This window comes from Malus domestica, chromosome 14 (genome assembly GCF_042453785.1).
Source record: "Malus domestica chromosome 14, GDT2T_hap1".
NCBI classification, from domain to species: domain Eukaryota; kingdom Viridiplantae; phylum Streptophyta; class Magnoliopsida; order Rosales; family Rosaceae; genus Malus; species Malus domestica.
This window is the reverse complement of record NC_091674.1, coordinates 1,251,814-1,269,352: the sequence shown is the minus strand read 5'-3', so window position 1 is coordinate 1,269,352 and position 17,539 is coordinate 1,251,814. Positions and strand designations below refer to the sequence as shown.

General features: G+C 38.6%; 4 protein-coding genes across 6 annotated transcripts; 3 read left to right on the top strand and 1 right to left on the bottom strand.

The window, feature by feature from the left end:
* Positions 1–476: 476 nt before the first annotated feature.
* LOC103430928 (membrane steroid-binding protein 1-like) lies at positions 477–2,325 on the bottom strand. The gene is made up of 2 exons (XM_008369073.4): positions 1,733–2,325; positions 477–1,201 (listed from the first exon to the last, which is right to left on the bottom strand). The coding sequence occupies exons 1-2, from the start codon at positions 2,089–2,091 to the stop codon at positions 922–924; spliced, it is 639 nt and encodes a 212-aa protein (XP_008367295.1). The 5' UTR covers positions 2,092–2,325; the 3' UTR covers positions 477–921.
* Positions 2,326–2,692: 367 nt separating this feature from the next.
* LOC103430926 (C-type lectin receptor-like tyrosine-protein kinase At1g52310) lies at positions 2,693–6,608 on the top strand. 2 transcript variants are annotated; one of them, XM_008369072.4, is made up of 5 exons: positions 2,693–3,240; positions 3,356–3,407; positions 4,073–4,492; positions 4,575–5,145; positions 5,813–6,608. In XM_008369072.4, the coding sequence occupies exons 1-5, from the start codon at positions 3,151–3,153 to the stop codon at positions 6,336–6,338; spliced, it is 1,659 nt and encodes a 552-aa protein (XP_008367294.3). In that variant the 5' UTR covers positions 2,693–3,150; the 3' UTR covers positions 6,339–6,608. The 2 variants fall into 2 exon arrangements, with proteins under 2 accessions (XP_008367294.3, XP_008367293.3); XM_008369071.4 differs by having other exon boundaries at positions 2,844–3,240; positions 3,356–3,413.
* Positions 6,609–8,219: 1,611 nt separating this feature from the next.
* On the top strand, positions 8,220–11,278 carry LOC103413479 (uncharacterized). Of its 2 annotated transcripts, XM_029093213.2 has the most exons (6): positions 8,220–8,471; positions 8,604–8,725; positions 8,997–9,173; positions 9,544–9,642; positions 9,732–9,974; positions 10,658–11,278. In XM_029093213.2, the coding sequence occupies exons 2-6, from the start codon at positions 8,660–8,662 to the stop codon at positions 11,099–11,101; spliced, it is 1,029 nt and encodes a 342-aa protein (XP_028949046.2). In that variant the 5' UTR covers positions 8,220–8,471; positions 8,604–8,659; the 3' UTR covers positions 11,102–11,278. The 2 variants fall into 2 exon arrangements, with proteins under 2 accessions (XP_028949046.2, XP_028949047.2); XM_029093214.2 differs by lacking the exons at positions 8,220–8,471; positions 8,604–8,725 and adding an exon at positions 8,732–8,898.
* A 591-nt stretch (positions 11,279–11,869) lies between these two features.
* Positions 11,870–15,671, top strand: LOC103453983 (uncharacterized). The gene is made up of 3 exons (XM_029092952.2): positions 11,870–13,490; positions 13,642–13,810; positions 15,266–15,671. Exons 1-3 carry the CDS (start codon positions 13,431–13,433, stop codon positions 15,460–15,462), a joined length of 426 nt encoding a protein of 141 aa, XP_028948785.1. The 5' UTR covers positions 11,870–13,430; the 3' UTR covers positions 15,463–15,671.
* The last annotated feature ends 1,868 nt before the right edge of the window (positions 15,672–17,539 follow it).

Here is a 17,539-nt window from a genome sequence, read left to right as displayed (position 1 = left end):
TATATTGTTTCCTTCGATTTTCATTTTTACTCTTCGGTGTTGAATTTATTTCCGTTCATCTTTAGTTTATACCAATCTTTTATTTGGTTGTACTGGTGTAATTAGCTTGTTATGTTATTACAATTGTATGAGGATTGGTGGACAAGTGATGCCAATTTTGCCGCTGGCGGCCTTGCACTCTTGGTTTCTTGGGGTACAAGAGTCACTGATGTCACAGGTATCCAGTAGATCTTATTTGATGCATTCTCAAGGTTAGTGTTTTTAAGTTTAGTTCTAATCGTCCTTTTTCTTTCTTATTATCTTCCCAGCCAACCCGAGAAGGATGAATATGTAAGGATCGAGGCAGCAAGAGTCGAATGGACACTGATTCAGGAGACAAGGTTTTTACTTACCATGTACTGTTATCATTTCTTGTGCTTGTACAAAAGACAGGAATGGGATACACAGGAAACTTTAATGAAAAATTCCTGGTACTATTCACTTACAACACATTTTTGTCATTTTCATTAAAACTCAAAGTTTTCAAGTCATTTTCATTAATTTTTCTTACATATTTGTGCTCGGCTAGAAGGAAACCCTAGCCCGAGCACGTGCAGTATCTTGACAGACTATGCTCTCCTCTGCTCTCCTGTATTCTGCTTGTCCAATCGTCCTTTTTCTTTCTCCTTAGTCCTAGTCGTCCTTTTTCTTTCTTGTTACTTTCCCAGCCAACCCGAGAAGGATGAATATGCAAGGATCAAGGCAGCAGGAGCCGAACGGACACTGATTCAGGAGACAAGGTCTATATTACCTTACCATATACTGTTATCATTTCTTGTGTTTATACAAAATACGGAAATGAGATACATATTTGCGCTCGGCTAGAAGGAAACCCTAGCCCGAGCGCGTGCAATATCTGGACAGATTATTCTTTCCTCTCCTCTATTCTGCTTGTCCAACTGCTTGCGGTTGAGCGTCATCGGCAGCGACCTCAGTTTTCTCATCGGCATTTGTAGTTGTTTGCTCTGCTACAAGCTGCCCGACCTTGTCATATTTTTCGATGAATTTATCTTCCCAATCCTGTAGTATGCCAAGTTCATCAGGCCCCAGACCTTCGAGATTGCCGTTTATGTCTTGGGGTTTAAAGGACAGAAGAGCCAGCGCTCTGCTTGCTTCCCTTCCAGCAAACATGGCGTACGCTCCTCCCGGTCCGTAAAAGTTCCTGCATTGCATGTTGTAATTTGCTTCAAATTATGATCTTCATTTGCACTGAAATTGCCAATTTGTGTTCGCTTTTCTAAAATCTGAACAAGCTATTAGAGGATAAATAATAACAATATCTCCATAAAATTTGGATACTCGGATTAAAAATCCGTAAAATTTGTTCGAATTCAACAAAGGAAGTGATTTTTGCACTCTCTTTTATCTTCATGCTGAGGAAATTGGCGAAGTGCGAAAATCAATTTCCTTTGACTAAGTGTGTAGCTTTGGCCGTTGACGTTAATACGAATTTCCGTCAAATTAAGCACAAGTTGTCACATGATTAAAAAAACATGTGCAGTTATAAGATTTGACCGCTTGGTAACTATTTCGTTTTCAATTTTTATGTGTACTGTTAAATGGCGAGTTACTGTCCTTATTTTTGACGAAAATTCTAGCGGAATTGGCGTGAAAGACCAAAAGGTCCCGGTTTGTTTTTATAAATTTCAATTAAGTGCAAAATGAAGGAAGGAAAGAGAAGCAGGGAAATTACCTGGAGGAAGAGACGTCGTATATCTGAGCTCTGATAGCCATAAGCAGCGGCTTATTGGGGTCGGACCCGTCGTACTCTCTCAGCTGCTCCTCCGTCATGTCTCCCATTTGGACCGACGAGCCTCTCGCCGCCCCCGCGGAATTGAAGTATTTATTCACAAAATTGGATTTGGAATCAGAATCGACGGTGTCGATGGTCGCCGCCACCGGAGGCTTGTTGTAATCTTCGGGACCCACAAACATGCCGGTGACTATTCTGTAAACCACGACCATCATCCCGGCGATTGTGAAGAAGGCCGCCGGTGATAGTCCGGTGTACCGCCCTATCTCCTCCATCACTGCTCCGTATAATCCTTCCATTTCTTTCTCCCTCCTCTCTCTCTCCTTCTACTTGGAATTTGTGTTTGTGTTTGTTGCTGCTCCAACTTCTTATTTTTGGCCAATTTACTACTACAACTTCACCTACCAATTTCAGGCTCACCCACCTACTCCTCTACTCCTGTACTTTTTCTTTAGTTCTACTTTATTGTAGATTGGTGGTGTTGAAATCAATTTTCTTTTTGAAACTTAAAATAAAAGAAACCGGATTTAGTACTACTATATAATGATATTCTTCTTTATTTATAAATGAAATGTCATAAATTCGATTCTCGTTAAAAAACGAATTTAAAACATATTATTAATATCTTACGCATCTCATATTCCTTAATATAAATAATATCGTTTATTTCAAAAATAAAAAGTCGAATTATCTATTAATATTGACCACAAGCTACATTCTATACTAATTTAAGTTAACGGAAATTGATTTCAACTTAGAGCGTAACGGGTTGAAGAATAAAATCCTAACTAGCAAGGCAATCCACTTGTTGCTAACTTTATTACTCAACGAACCAAATTAATTTAGAAATTCTTACACTTGGTTGATTACTAAAAGAAAACTTTTAGTAAATGAATTTGAATAATAATTGTAATCGTTGGATCAAATTTCAACAACCTAAATCATTTAATCATGAAACTCAGATTTTTTAGATCCGAAAAGGATCTGATTCCATTTTTACCAAACCTATTCCATCCTTCATAAATTCTATGAAGTAAATTACCAAATTTCCGTCAAATTGACTTTAAAAAAAAAAAAAAAAGTTTTCGAAAAGAAAAGTCTAGGGAAAAATCAGAAGTATACAAGTACATGGGTGTTTCCACTGTCTACTCTAAATTGAATGAAGAGGGAGAGGGACAAGCTCACAGATTGACTTGGCTCGGAAGAAGAACAACTTCCTTGCTGCTGCGTAGGGCTGGGACGACGGTCTGAAGTGAAAGGCCTCAAATTTACAGAGCATGGTGTGGTGTGAAAAGGGGCCGTGATATGTGAGAACTGAAATTTTACCTACTTACCATTTTTTCTAGGGTTTATGAAAAATGGGTTTGATGGAAGGGAATCTGATTGCTCTGCAATTGGTTGCGCCTCTGATTGTTTGGTTTCTGCTGGGTGCATGCGATTCACAAAGGGTAAGAAAAGTATGGTAATTTATTTATTTTTTAAATATTTTTCTCTTTAATTTCAACTGTTAAGATGCTTTACGTTGTGGATTCACGTATTGAAAGCTACACTATCATTGTTTAGGTGCATAACGAGCCGATTCGCAGGTATTTGGTTACTTCTGGAACTGAAGAAGGTAAAGGTGTGAGTAACCCTTTTCAGCTCAAGTTCTAAATTTTATTTTAGAAATCCTAATTGTTTATAGAAATTTCACTTTTTCGCTTTGCGGAAATGGGTATTTTGAGTAGATAGTAGACGATAGTTGAACAAAAACCAGCCTTCATTTGTGTATAATGTGGTACCTTTCGAAGGATGGAATATTGTTTATCACCGTTAAAAGTAAAAATGCTTCTCGCGAACCTCTAACAATGCATTTGGTTGACGAAGTTTAAGATTCTAACGAGGCATTCAATATTATGTTACTTGTATAGAACAATTGGAGCTGTGACTGCTGAGGTCTGAGATGCATAAAACATGCTATTCTGATAGATAGGATACTTAGGATATAGAAAATCAGCTGAGTTATGCAAGGCACAAGAAGATGCATGTAATTTGTCTCTAGAGACGAATAATCTTAATGCTCCTAAAACCGACAGCGTACTGTTATACCATGGAAATTAAAGGTGTTGGATATATTGTTACCTTATAAGCTGCGTTAGTGAGCATTCTATTTGACAGCATGCTGGTAGTGAGCATGTTGATCATGTTTCGTTGTGTCAAGGGTGTTATTGTTAAAAGAGATTGCATTATAGTCTATATGCGTTTATAATCAATATATTATGTTCAATTGCTTGTGAACAGAACCATGCCCTGCTGGTTGGATTCTTGGACCTAATAGGAGGAAGTGCTTTGGTTATACGAGAAGCCCCCAACCATGGAATGAGTCAGAAACCCATTGTAAAAGTTATAATGGCAACTTAGCAGCATTCAAAACATCTCAAGAACTTGCGTTTGCCCAAAATCTATGTGCTTCCAGTGGCTGCTGGGTTGGAGGCAGAGGTGTGAACTCTACCATTGGTCTTGGCTGGAATTGGTCTGATAATACTTTGTATTGGAATGGGTCTCTCTTTCATGTGCAACCTCTTCAGTCAATTTGCAGTAACATCTCTTGCCACACCAATAGTTCGGTCAATGTATGCATATTGGTGACTAATAGATCCACGTCTCTCTTGGCTGAAAGCTGCAATACGTCTCATGCTTTTATATGCATGGTTGATTTAGGTATATTTTGTAATTTTTTATTACGAACTCCAATCTTGAATTATCTGTCCAGCTAATTTAATTTTGCTCCTGTTGCTTTCAGGGAACAGATGTTACCACATGCATTGCCACAGAGAATATCTTATTATCCTTGGAGTAGTAAGTGGGTTGATTCTCTTCACAACATTAGCTGTAGTGATTTGGCTTCTTGCATACAAGCGTAACAAGAAGCGCAGACGTTCCCGCAAACTATCTAATCCAGCAGAAACTGCATTAGTCGCTCCGTCATGGAAAGTCTTCATGAAAGAGGAACTAAGGTCAATTACAAAGAACTTTAGTGAAGGAAACCGTCTTCTGGGAGATGCCAAGACGGGAGGCACGTACAGTGGAATTCTTCCTGATGGCTCAAGGGTGGCTGTTAAGAGGTTGAAGAGATCTAGTTTTCAAAGGAAAAAAGAGTTCTACTCTGAAATTGGAAGGGTTGCAAGGCTTCACCACCCAAATTTGGTGGCTGTGAAAGGCTGCTGTTATGATCATGGTGATCGCTTCATAGTTTATGAGTTCATAGTTAATGGACCCTTGGATAAATGGCTGCACCACATACCTAGGGGTGGTCGAAGCTTAGATTGGGCCATGAGAATGAAAATTGCCACAACTCTTGCTCAAGGAATTGCGTAAGTTATACATCACTTTTTCCTCTTGGTCTTAGGTCAAACAAAGATCTAAAATCTGAGACTGATTTGTTCACTTAGATCTTTTATCTCTGTTGCATCTATTTCAAGGCATCTTATGTTCGTGATAGTTCTCATTTCTCCGAGAGGTCACTATCATTGTTCACGTAAATTAGAAATCATAATATTGTGTAGATTTAAATCAAATGGGAAATTCTCAAATTACCTCCTGAACTTTTGATCGAGTTGCAATTTTTCACCTGGAAAGGAAAAGATCTGTTAAAAATATATAAAAAATTGACATAGGTTATTGTTTATTAGGGATTTTTCATGGTTAGATTAGAATATATCTCGACTCTCGCATCTATTTTTTTCGGAAACATTTTGTTTCTGATATGGCTTTCCCATGGCTGCTTTCATACATTAGTGTTAGCTTGGACGTTTGCCATACATTTCTGATGTGGATTTCCCTTGCTAGTTTACTTCAGTGCCTTTAGTGTTGGTGGTTATGCCATCATTGTCAATCCTCATTTTTGTTTCTTGTTTCGCTGAAAATTGTCAATCCTTATTTCATTAGTACATTTCTACCTTGGAATGCAATGGGAAGGATTTGAATGATGCAGAATGGATTGTGTTTAATTGGTGGTTCATCCGTTCATATGTCAAACAGGTTCTTGCATGACAAGGTAAAACCGCATGTCGTGCATCGTGATATCCGTGCCAGTAATGTACTGCTTGATGAAGATTTTGGAGCACATCTAATGGGGGTTGGTCTGTCAAAGTTTGTACCATATGAAGTGATGCACGAGAGGACAGTGATGGCTGGTGGCACTTACGGGTACCTTGCTCCAGAATTTGTCTACAGAAATGAGCTTACGACAAAGAGTGATGTTTATAGCTTTGGTGTGCTGCTGCTTGAGATTGTGAGCGGACGTAGACCTGCACAGGCCGTTGATTCGGTGGGTTGGCAGAGCATTTTTGAGTGGGCAACACCTCTGGTGCAGGCTCATCGCTACCCGGATCTCCTGGACCCTCATATAACTGTTTCTTCTCCTGAGATTCCGGAGGCTGGTGTCATTCAAAAGGTGGTCGACCTCGTCTATGCCTGTACACAGCATGTCCCATCAATGCGCCCGAGGATGTCTCACATTGTTCATCAACTTCAACAGTTAGCCCAGACTCCTGTTCTAAAGTAGTTTAATTTAGCTTCGGGCTAGTATTTATCCGTAATTCTGTACAATAATGAGAGTTTGTAATTTGTAATTTGTAATTTTTATTCTCCAGTTGGTTAGGAGCCATAACCGGAATATAAGGTTTAGGGTTTAGCACTCTAGAGGCCATAAGTTCTATGTATTCAGTATTTAATCATAATTATCTGTCTCTGGCAAGTTTTGTTGATATTTAACCAATGTCGGAAATATCGACAAAATCTGTCGATTTTAGTCGAAATTTAAGAGTTTCTCTGACGTAGGTGTGAACACGAATTTTTCCTAAAACGAAAGAGACAAGAACAACGTGTACAAAATAATATTTGTATTAATGATTTAGGGGTTACAATCTCTCTCAAATTTGATCCTCTAATTCGATCTCCTTAAGGTGTTGATTTGTGGATTGTGATGCTGATCCAAGAGCCGTCGAGGCTTGATCTCGAATAAATGGTTGGAAGTTTCTTCAAGGGGGCCTTTTGGGCTTGATCATGAAGGTTGATGGATGGATCTTCAAGGGGTTTTGGGCTTGATCTTGAAGAAATGTTGATGAACGGATCTTCAAGGGCCTTTGGGGCTTGATTTTGATGAATAGTTGATGAATGGATCTTCAAGGGCTTTTGGGGCTTTATCTTGAAGAACGGTTGGATGTGTGGATTTGTTGATGTTGTTAATCTAAAGGGCCGTTGGGGCTTGATCTTAGGATGAACGGATGATGAACGATGAACGCTTTCTTCAAGGGCCGTCGGGGCTTGATCTTGAATTGGTGGAAATTCTTCAAAGGGCCGTTGGGGTTTGATCTTGAAGGTTGGGTTGACGAAGAACGAAGAGAGCTTTCTTGATCCTTCGGGATTTGTTTGGGAGCTTTGGAGTTTCAAAGCTTCAAGGTTTTGGTGTGAGGTGAATTGGTTATCAATTCCTCCCCCAAATGAATGCATTGGCTTCCTATTTATAGAATTTTCCAAGGCCTAATTTTGAATATAATATGCAGATGAAATAAATCGTTTCTGCCAGGTGTTGACATGTGTCCTATTTGATGACTTTTTCGATTTATTTTGATTTTTCGTGTAGTCACGCGCTACGTGTAAAATTTATGTGACACGTGAGCGTTGAAATTGTAACTATTGGTCAACATTTATTTCACCGAAATTTCGATGTCTACAGTAAGGCTTAAGTCCCTTTTCATATCTTTCTTTAATTTTTCCAAAATTTCCTTAGCAATGTTGACCGTTTCAATGAAATTTCGAACATTGCTTGCAACAAAACAAGAACTAAGCTTATTCTTGTATTGTAGTAGCAGGAAGCCCCTAACGTCAATCCACGAGGAAATTCGACAAATCAAACTAAATATGTAAATGAATGTTTCCACTCCTATAAACACCAAGGCTTTTTGCATAAAACCTCATGCCTGACTATGGAAGCGATTCGGTTTGCGACAATGTCGGTGTTGGACTAATTAGCAGTTGGTGGCTAGATAGCCTATGTGAAAGTAACTGTATTCCAAGTCTATGTTGTCACGTGTTTAATTACCCACATGACACCACAAAATAAACCATCATTTTGACATTTCAGTTGCATGTAAGTTACTTACGTAATTACGAGGTCACAATCGCTAAATTTTGGATTATCAAAATGTGGCCACTCATTCCCCTAAAGGAAAAAAAGCCGTTAAAAAAAGAGAAGAAATTGTAATATTGAGTTTGCTTGAGGAAAATTTCAACTAACGGTCCTAAACCTGCTCTCCGTCCACCATCGTAAATCCCAGACGCTCGTCTCCAATTCGTCCACGTACTCACCTTTCTTCTCACCTGACATCTGCTGGTTAATTTATAATAATTCAGGCCAAAATAATTCTTTAGAAATAAAATAAATAACTAATTTGAAAAGAAAAAAAAAGAAGAAGAAGAAAAGATTAGAAGGGATAATGCTAATACGTTATTGTTCCTTTTTTTCCCCTTATTTATCGAATCCAAATCTGTTATTTTGCCATCATTCTATAAATAATATTATTATTATTAAATAAGGAAAAAAAAGAGTGATAGGAATTTTCAGATGGGGGAAATATTAAATGGATACTGATTTCGATATTTGCCATGAGCTCTGAGTATTTGCCCGGCAAAACAGGTACTAGTTCTTTTATTTCTGTTTTAATTTTTATATAAATTTTCTTATCGATCAATTTCTCCTCCTCGTTGTTTTTTTTTTTTTTTTGTTACAATTTTATATAATTTTTCTTATTTGTTTTGAATTTTGCAGTTGATTTTTGGTGATCGATTGCGTTAAAATTTAGGGTCATTGAAATTTTTTAAAAGATGTCATTCAAAAAAGGAGAAAGCACAACAGATAAAGCATTGTCACATGGAGAGCAGCTAGCCAAGGTATAGATGAGGTTATAAGATTTTGATTCATGGGAAAGTTTTCGCGCAACCCTATGCATGACGTTTTGATTGAAGCGAGAATCGACGGAAAATCAAGGGGCAAAAATAAACAGGAGCGTGCAGAATGGGAAAATGATGTGCAGAAATTATTTTCTTTTTGTTTCATTGTAGCGGTGATTGGGAACGTGGATATAGTAGTAAAGTTCTATGTATTTTTGTTTATTTTTTAACCTTTTTTCATGGGAAATAATTTGGCCCTTCTGTTCTTCAGATTTATGAAGTAAGGAAGATGATGGGTCCTATTGCGGATAGGCTACCAGCCATTTGTTCAGAAGCTTCAATCTCAAGGTACCTAAGAGCGCGGAACTGGAATACGAAGAAGGCGGGCAAGATGCTGAAAGAAACCATAAAATGGAGGTTGGAGTTCAAGCCCGAGAAGATCCGATGGGTAAGCAATGTGCATGCATCTTTCAAAGATCTGAACCGTCAATTTCTGAAAGTTTTGATGCATAAACTGTTCTTGCAAAAAAAAAAAAAAAAAAAGCCAAATTAATAGACGAATGTAGCGTTTCCATGAATATGAAAATGCCGTGCTGATAATCATATGATTACATGATTTTTAAATTGATAGATTTTTAGCAGAATGATCTTTGAGCGAAACTTTAAAAAAATAGGCAGTTCGGATCTTAAAAAAATTGGTTCATTCTCGTAAAGTTGCATGTTGTTTGTACTTTGTAGTTCAACGGTTTAAACCGTCTATTTTTCAAAACTTCATGGAATAATCCCATTTGAAAGTGATTTATTCTTATCTTATATAGGAAAACATTACTCAAGAAGCGAAGACAGGAAAAATTTACAGAGCCAATTACCATGACAAGTGCGGAAGGACAGTTCTTATCCTGAGGCCTGGTTTTCAGGTAGTTAAATCAAACCAAAAGCATCTACGTTAATGTTAGTAGTTGTTAGCATTTGTCTGTTTGACTGTGAAATTCTTTCCTCGTGTCAGAACACAAATGCGGTAAACGAGCAGATGATGTATTTGGTATACTGCCTGGAGAATGCCATACTGAATATGAATCCAGATCAGGAACAGATGGTGTGGCTAATTGATTTTCAACGGTGGAACACGTCGAGCATATCGTTGAAGGCGACTAGGGAAACAGCTAAGATCCTGCAAAATCATTACCCTGAGAGATTGGGAATTGGCATCCTCTATAATCCACCAAAAATATTTGAGTCCTTTTGGACGGTATGTCATTACGCATCTATCTGCAATTGTTATTGTTTTCTTGTCTAAACCTAATAATTCTTCAAGTTTTATGATATTACTCATTGCATTTGATATTAGGGTTAGTGTAGTGAGGTATGTTGGAAACTTGGAACGTAAGCAAGAGCTTCACGATTAACGTTTTGTTCAATATATATGGTATGAAGACAATAGTAGGTCCGGGTTTCCTTATGGATTTTCTGGGACTAGAGTAGATACCGGGGTAGTTGGATGACGAAGAACAAGAACAGGAAGGTAGAAAACTACAGAGAAAAACCGGGGCGCGGATAATCTGGCCACGGAACTAGTTTCTGTAACCAGATTTATCTGCCAGCAGACTCTAAAGACGAAAATAAACAACTCAAACTAGGTTTTTAAAGACGAAAATCTCTTGCCAACTGTTTTATGGCATACTTGGTTTATTAGAATTGTCTGTCATTTGTCACCAGTTTTGCGATTTAAGAAGATCACATCAACTTTAAGTACTCATATTCTTTCCCTTGTGTTTTCTGCGTAAAAACCGACCACAATGCTCCTCCTAATTTGGTTTGAAATCGTTATTAAATGATCGTTTGCTTAGCTTTATCTATATTGGTTTTTAAGTATTATCGAAACCTCTTTGTAGTAAGTTCGAAAAATCTGGTGAAACTTTCTTTGAATTGCAGTTGGTAAAACCATTTCTTGAGCCAAAAACACACAAGAAGATGAAGTTTGTGTACTCGGACAACTCGCAGAGCCAGAAGATAATGGAAGATCTTTTCAACATGGACAAGTTGGAATCCACATTTGGCGGGAGAAGTTCAGTTGGTTTCGACTATGAAGCTTACGGACAAAGAATGCGAGAAGATGACAAGAAAATGTCTAGTTTTATCGATTCAGGTTGTTCGCCAGCCTATTCGCCAGCCTATTCGCCAGCTTATTCGCCATCAATCATGTCCGAGTTGCAGCAATTGACTTCTGACCATTGTTCTGAGGTCTCCGATGAAGGCGGCTGCTCGTCGTGCGATGAAGCAGCTTCGTCGAACTTGGAGGTCGTCGATGAGAAGGTACAAGGACAACCGCACGACAGCAAAGATGTTGCAAATGACGGCACAAAAGTGGCTGCATGATGAGCACTAGGTTTTAGGGTTTGGTTTTATGATATTTCACCTTATGTAATGAAACATTTAACACAGTTACTTTTACAGCTCCTTTTTTTTTACCCTCTTTGGTTGAAAAGGTTTTCTCTTGTTTGCTGACACGTTGTTTAACGATCAATATTTCTACTGAGATTGGAATTTCGAGAATGTGATGCCTTGAATCCCACACATCAGCAATGCACTGAGGAAATCTTGATAAGACATTCATACAAATATTGTCTTCAGCGTCGGAGTACCTTTCACGAATTCTCTTATTTTACTAATCCTTGGGGAAGTTTTGCAACCACATATATTTTGTTATCAAACAATCTCAAGAGATTTGCAACCACTTATGTTTTGTAATTTTTTATTCACACACCAATACATTATCGGATCGGGATGTTATGGTGGAATTGTTGCCATGTAAGTCTTCCTCGACATGGAAAATCAAATCGGGTGTGAACTAGAATACAACATATTATTCGAGAATTTATATTACGGGGGTGAAGAATTTAGATTAAAAACAATGACCAACTATAATAATTTGAAATCGAATTTCCCACCCACAAAAATCGAATTCAAAACGTTCTTACTTACGAATTAACGAATAAAGCTAAATATCACTAGATCAGCAACAAGCTGGATATCAAATTGATCTTATGGATCAAATTCAAACCCGAGAGGTAGGAACCTTAAAAAAAAAAAAAAGATTGTGCAAATAAATTGGTAAGCTCTTCCTCCAACCACAAATCCTAACTTTGCAAAGCTTCAACCGCCGGTTCCTTGCTTAGGCTTGGGCCGGCAGCAACCCCTCCCACCCCATTCTAGCATCCCATTCCTCCTAGTCTCTCCACCCCTTGCTTCTTACCCTCTGTCCTCTTGCTGCGACCCACACATTTTTTTCCTTTCTTTCTGCGGCCCCAACCCTCCCCTCGCTGCTTTCTCTTTTTCTTTGTTCCTTGGTCTGCCCAGCACCTTCTCCCCTCACTCTTCTGTGCGCAACCTGTTTTCATGGCTTTGTTGCGAGCCTCCGACCCACTTCCCTGATTTTATTGCCATACAAGGCTCTTCCCTTGTTTGGAGCTTAGATATGCGGTTTTGGGTTGGTCTTTGGGTTGTTTTTGTGGTATTTGACTTACTTTTTCTGGTTTTTTGCTCTTCTTGCCTAGTTGGTGGCTGTCATGCCTACCGGAGGCTTCGTTTATTTGGATTTGTGCAGCTTATGCTTCCTGGGTGGGGTTGCACATGGAGTGTTCTCGGCAGTGGCTTCCTGGGCACCCACAGTGATGGTGTGCATATTTGCTAGCAGAATTTTCTCTAGGTTGTTTGGACTTTTCCGAGGGCTTTGCCCTTGGAACTATTGTTTTGTCCTCTTTGGGTTTGTGGTGGTGGTGGGGATGGCAGTGCAGTCATGTGGGTGGTCTTGGCTTGGCAACCCCTCTACCATCCATGTCATTGCCGCTATTTCTTGCCATAACTGTGACCAACACCGATCAGAAGAATTTCTGGCAACTCTTGGTGCTATCATGTTTTATGCAGGTTTTTAGATTGTGGTGGCGTTCCGACGACTTTGGTGGCTCTGGCTAGATCCTCTTCCACTCACCCCTTTGAGTTTGTCCCGACTACAGTTGGCCTCGCACACCTCTTGACATTTTTGCATGTGCCTCTGCCTCTGCTACCCATGCCTACTACCAAATTGCAACCGCATCTCCATTATGGACACGTCACCTTGTTCTTTTGTTCTTTTAATTTAGTTTTTATGACTGGTCTGTGTTGCTTCGGCAAGTGGTTTGTGTCATTTATGAGATTTTGTAGCCTCGCTGTCTCGTAATGGTTTTGGTGAGGGTTTCGATGCTTTGTATGACACTTCTTGTCCATGGGACATATCAATATCGGGATTCCTTGTTCTAATGGTGTGATTTGAGTGATGGCCGTATAGGGTTTAAAATCATTTGTAATTTGAGCTTATTATCTCCATATCAAGAAATTGATCATTAAAGCATATGTACCATTTGACATTCTTGTAAGTGGTTAGTTATGGTAATGAAAATTATATCTTTTTGTTATATTAAAAAAAAAAAACCCGGGGAGGTGCGAACTGCGAAGTGAGTGCCAATTGCGACCCGGGTTGTGCCTTTGAATCTCTCGACCCACCCCGATCAGACCTCCCTACTCCTGCCTCCTCTCTCTCTCGCTCTCCTCCGCCAATCTTCGCTGCCTCCGCCCCGATCTGCCCTCGGTTTCAAAGGTTTCAATTACCTTCTTTGAATCAAGAGCCTCTTCCTCTTCATTTTTTCGTTTTCCGAAATAGTCCTCGGAAATGGCAGCAATTTACAGCCTCTACATCATTAACAAATCAGGCGGCTTGATCTTCTACAAGGTAACAAAAACCCCAAATCTTTCAACTCACTTTCTGTTTGTTTCTCAAAAAAATTCAAGGATTTTGCGTCCATTTTCCTCCGTTTTCTCGGCAACCAAACAGGAAATTAACCGATTTTGATGTGCCTCTTTGTTTGCTTGGACAATCTTAGGACTATGGGTCGGCGGGACGAATGGACACGAATGATAGCTTGAGGGTTGCAAGCTTGTGGCACTCAATGCACGCCATTTCTCAGCAGCTGTCGCCAGTATCAGGCTGTTTCGGCATCGAGCTCCTCCAAGCTGACACTTTCGATCTTCATTGCTTTCAATCACTCACCGGTACGATTCGAACTTTGATTTTATCAGTTTTCAAAGAATTTGTACTTTAGTTTAATCGGTATCAATCGAAAATTCGACAATGCACTGGTGTATAGGATGCAATACTTCAGTGGATGACTGGATTTGCGTGCTTTAATCTAGATATTCCAATCTAACTGTTGATAAAACTGGTGCATCACATACACCGGTGTATTGTAGGACTCGGGTTTCAGTAACATTCGTAGAATTTGGAAAAAGCGGGTGTTGAACAAGCTGCAGAGATGATGTAGGTGATTTTGTAACTCAAATAGTTGTTGTGTGTTAAATATTGTTAGATATCCATATGAACTATTGCAGCCAGCATTTTAATTGTAAACTGTAAATTTGGTGAAGTTCTGAGGAGGTTTGTCAGATTAACACAACTCTGTAGCTTTTCAATCTGGTGAGATTAATTTGTGTTCCGAAGAGATAAATTGGGGATCGATCTGTTGCTAACCTAGTAAGCCTCATCTACTTGGTTTGAACTTTTGAAGCGAGTCTTGTGAATTGCATTAGTTTAGGCTGTAATGTAGTGAATGACAGATAGTTATTACGGAGGGATAAAATGATATCTGAGGTGAGTGCTAAAGATTGTCATTGAGCGAGTTGATGTTTGAGACTAGTATTAAGGGTGGCGTTCTTAACGTATAAGCAGTTTCTGTACGATTTAGGCAAGAACTGTCTCACTCTCAGCTCACAGTTCTATGTGTTTTTGTATGCCTCAATGTTTGAGACAGGGTGGTGTCTGTAAAGTTTTAGGCAACAGCTGTCTCGGGGTTACGTATTTTTGAAGATGGATTACACAAAGAGAATTTCGGTCTACTTGATTTGGTGTCATGTTAATGATTTCCATACAATTAGGATCTTGTTGTTCTGGTTAAACAAAGTATGAACGGTTTGTTTCCTCAATCTGGTCATCATATGTAGCAATCCCCTTGTTCCCTGCATCACATTCTTGCGGTAAATGTAGGAATTTTTAAGTTCTTTACTTTCTTCCAGCGAAGAAAATATGCTAGATTTTAGCAAATGGCTCAAATAGTACAAGGAATACGATATGCCAGATTCAACACTGTACATAGTAGTAGGCATTTTGACAAGTGTTATTACTTGAGTTGCATCACTCGGATGAGTTGTTTTTATAACCTGGATGGCAAGTCAGATCCATTTGCCGGTCTGAGATTTCCCCAGCACGAAGTTAATGTTTGTTTCAGCGTTAATATCTTTTGCTTTTCATTTTCACAGAGTAATTGTGTCTGCTTTTTCTGGTTTGGCCTTTTTTCCTTCCGAATTGAACCAGTATTTTAGAGTTCGACGTTGGTTGCACTTTTTCCCCCCTCCCATGACAGTTCAAGAAGCGAACCCTGTACTTGAAATTTTGCAATAATGCATGGGATTGCAAAAATGGTGCTTTTTGATAAGATAGTTTCGGTTTTGCAGGGACAAAGTTCTTTGTTGTGTGTGAGCCTGGGACGCAGCACATGGAAGGTCTCTTGAAACATATCTATGAGTTGTACACCGATTACGTCTTGAAGAACCCCTTTTATGAGATGGAGATGCCAATACGATGCGAGCTCTTCGAAATCAACCTAACGCAGGCAATACAGAAGGATCGTGTTGCCTTGTTGGCCAGATGATCAATTTACCTTCATTCATACATACGAGATACATACGAGATACTCTCTGTGTACGAAGTCCAAGAAAAAGATAGTGCGGGGAAGAGTCTCGTTCTATTAGTCACTCAGTAATCATAATCAAAATACAGTCACCTACCATTGGATTTTTTATGACGTGTTATAATTTGAGAAGACTTGCAATTATAGATCGAATGTCGTGTGGTTTTACACTTTTATTGTCGCCAGAATTAACCTTACGAGTAGCCAATTGTAGATCGAAATTACAGAGATTACTCCGATTCCGAATTTAAAAAAATAAACGTTGTTTCTAATCTAGTCTGAAAATCACCCATATCCTTGACCGTACCAAACATAGGACTATAGTCCTAGCCGAAGCTAGTCCCCTCTTAAAAAGACGTAACAAACGGGGTCCTATATCTAAACAAGAACTCTATATACTCCTCTCATCACTAGTCTATTCCATTTCCTACTCCCATCATTACGAATATACTTGTAAATGAGTCGGATTTATCGAGTTTGAGTCGGGTTCAATCTGACCCGTTAAGTTAACGGATCATCCGAATTCAACCCGTTAAGCTAACAGGTCATCCATTAATAATAATAATTATTATTATTATTATTATTATTTTTGCATAGTGTTTATTTTTTGTTATTAAGACTTTACTGAAACTATTAAAACATCCTCAATTAACGGGTGCTAACGGATTGACCCAAAGTGATCCGTTATTTAACGGGTTCACCTGTTAGCGACCTGACCTGTTAAAGCATCCACCTAAATACTAATATTAACGGGTCGGGTCGGATCAGATTGGGTTAATGGGTCGGGTCCAAAATGCCAAGTCTAATTACGAACCCTCCTAGAGCCACCAAATTCCCCATCCAGTCGAGAAGGTCTCGTGCGAGGTCACCGTTTGATGGTGAGTCGTAAGTGTTATGTGAAAAGGGGTAAGACGCAAATGAGACGGATGAATCTTGCAAAATCAAAAAGACAAGTTAGGGGAAATTTTTGTGTGCCTTGTTTTGTAGGAACATCTGATTTGGCATTCGGACCGAAGAATTTCCCCATCAGGCCGTTCATGACATTTTACCATCAACATTCTCTTTTTTAATAATTTGTTTTTTTTATTCGAATTTTTAATAAAATAATTTGTTAAACAGAGACTATGAGCTCCCACGACATGTGAATATGATAAAGAGATGAACGGTAGGGATAGGGGTATCACAAATGTCAATGAGCGGTCAAGATGTCATAAATTTTGGGATGTGATATTCACACACATTTTTTACTTTTTACACACTCTTATAATTTTTAGCCGTCGAATCAGATGGATAAAAATTAACAAGAAGTGTGTGAGAAGTAAAAACGGATGTGTGGATAACACACCCTTAAAATTTTAATATAAAATTTCCAACATGCTTATGCCGCTGTAAAACAGAAACTCCAAGAAATGAGAATATCATAATACAAATTACTTACTACTATAATTTGGTAACATATTTCTTTGTTTGTAAATGAGGGATTTTTTATGTTCGAATTAATAAATAATAAGTTTGACAACATATTAAGTCTTCTAATTTAATTTGAACTATAGGGGGAATTAAATTATGGTGCACAAGAGAATTTTGAGTATGGTAGTTTGACCAGCTTCCAAGAACGACTTCTTTGGTTCTTCCAAACCTATTTTTTGGTTGTCATCGCTCGATTACTTTTTATTGTCACGGGTGATTGTTATAATGGACGATCGAGATAAATAGAGAAAATTTTAAATAGAGGAAATGGGAGGAATGGTCCCTGAACTATGCTCGAATTGTAGATTTGGTCCCTAAACTAAAAAATCATTAGATTTGGTCCCTGAACTTAACAAAATGTATAGCATTGGTCCCTCTATACTAACACCGTGAGATTTTCCGTTAGTTTGATGACGTGGTCTTTGTGAGCTCCATATTTTTGTTCACTAAATGCCATGTGGCTTAAAAATTCAAAATAAAAATAAATACAAACATAGAAAAAGAAAAAAAATAAAAAAGTAAAAGTTATCTCTCTCTCTCTCCCGTCTTCCCTTCTGCCTCGCCTCCT

Coding starts and splice junctions, on each gene's coding strand:
- LOC103430926 (XM_008369071.4), top strand. CDS start 3,151: ATGGGTTTGATGGAAGGGAATCTGATTGCTCTGCAATTGGTTGCGCCT. Junction 4,493..4,574: donor TATATGCATGGTTGATTTAG/GTATATTTTGTA, acceptor TGTTGCTTTCAG/GGAACAGATGTTACCACATG. Junction 5,146..5,812: donor ACTCTTGCTCAAGGAATTGC/GTAAGTTATACA, acceptor TATGTCAAACAG/GTTCTTGCATGACAAGGTAA.
- LOC103413479 (XM_029093214.2), top strand. CDS start 8,755: ATGGGAAAGTTTTCGCGCAACCCTATGCATGACGTTTTGATTGAAGCG. Junction 9,174..9,543: donor AGCCCGAGAAGATCCGATGG/GTAAGCAATGTG, acceptor TATCTTATATAG/GAAAACATTACTCAAGAAGC. Junction 9,643..9,731: donor TCCTGAGGCCTGGTTTTCAG/GTAGTTAAATCA, acceptor TCCTCGTGTCAG/AACACAAATGCGGTAAACGA.
- LOC103430928 (XM_008369073.4), bottom strand. CDS start 2,091: ATGGAAGGATTATACGGAGCAGTGATGGAGGAGATAGGGCGGTACACC. Junction 1,202..1,732: donor TACGACGTCTCTTCCTCCAG/GTAATTTCCCTG, acceptor CATGCAATGCAG/GAACTTTTACGGACCGGGAG.
- LOC103453983 (XM_029092952.2), top strand. CDS start 13,431: ATGGCAGCAATTTACAGCCTCTACATCATTAACAAATCAGGCGGCTTG. Junction 13,491..13,641: donor GCGGCTTGATCTTCTACAAG/GTAACAAAAACC, acceptor GGACAATCTTAG/GACTATGGGTCGGCGGGACG. Junction 13,811..15,265: donor TTGCTTTCAATCACTCACCG/GTACGATTCGAA, acceptor TCGGTTTTGCAG/GGACAAAGTTCTTTGTTGTG.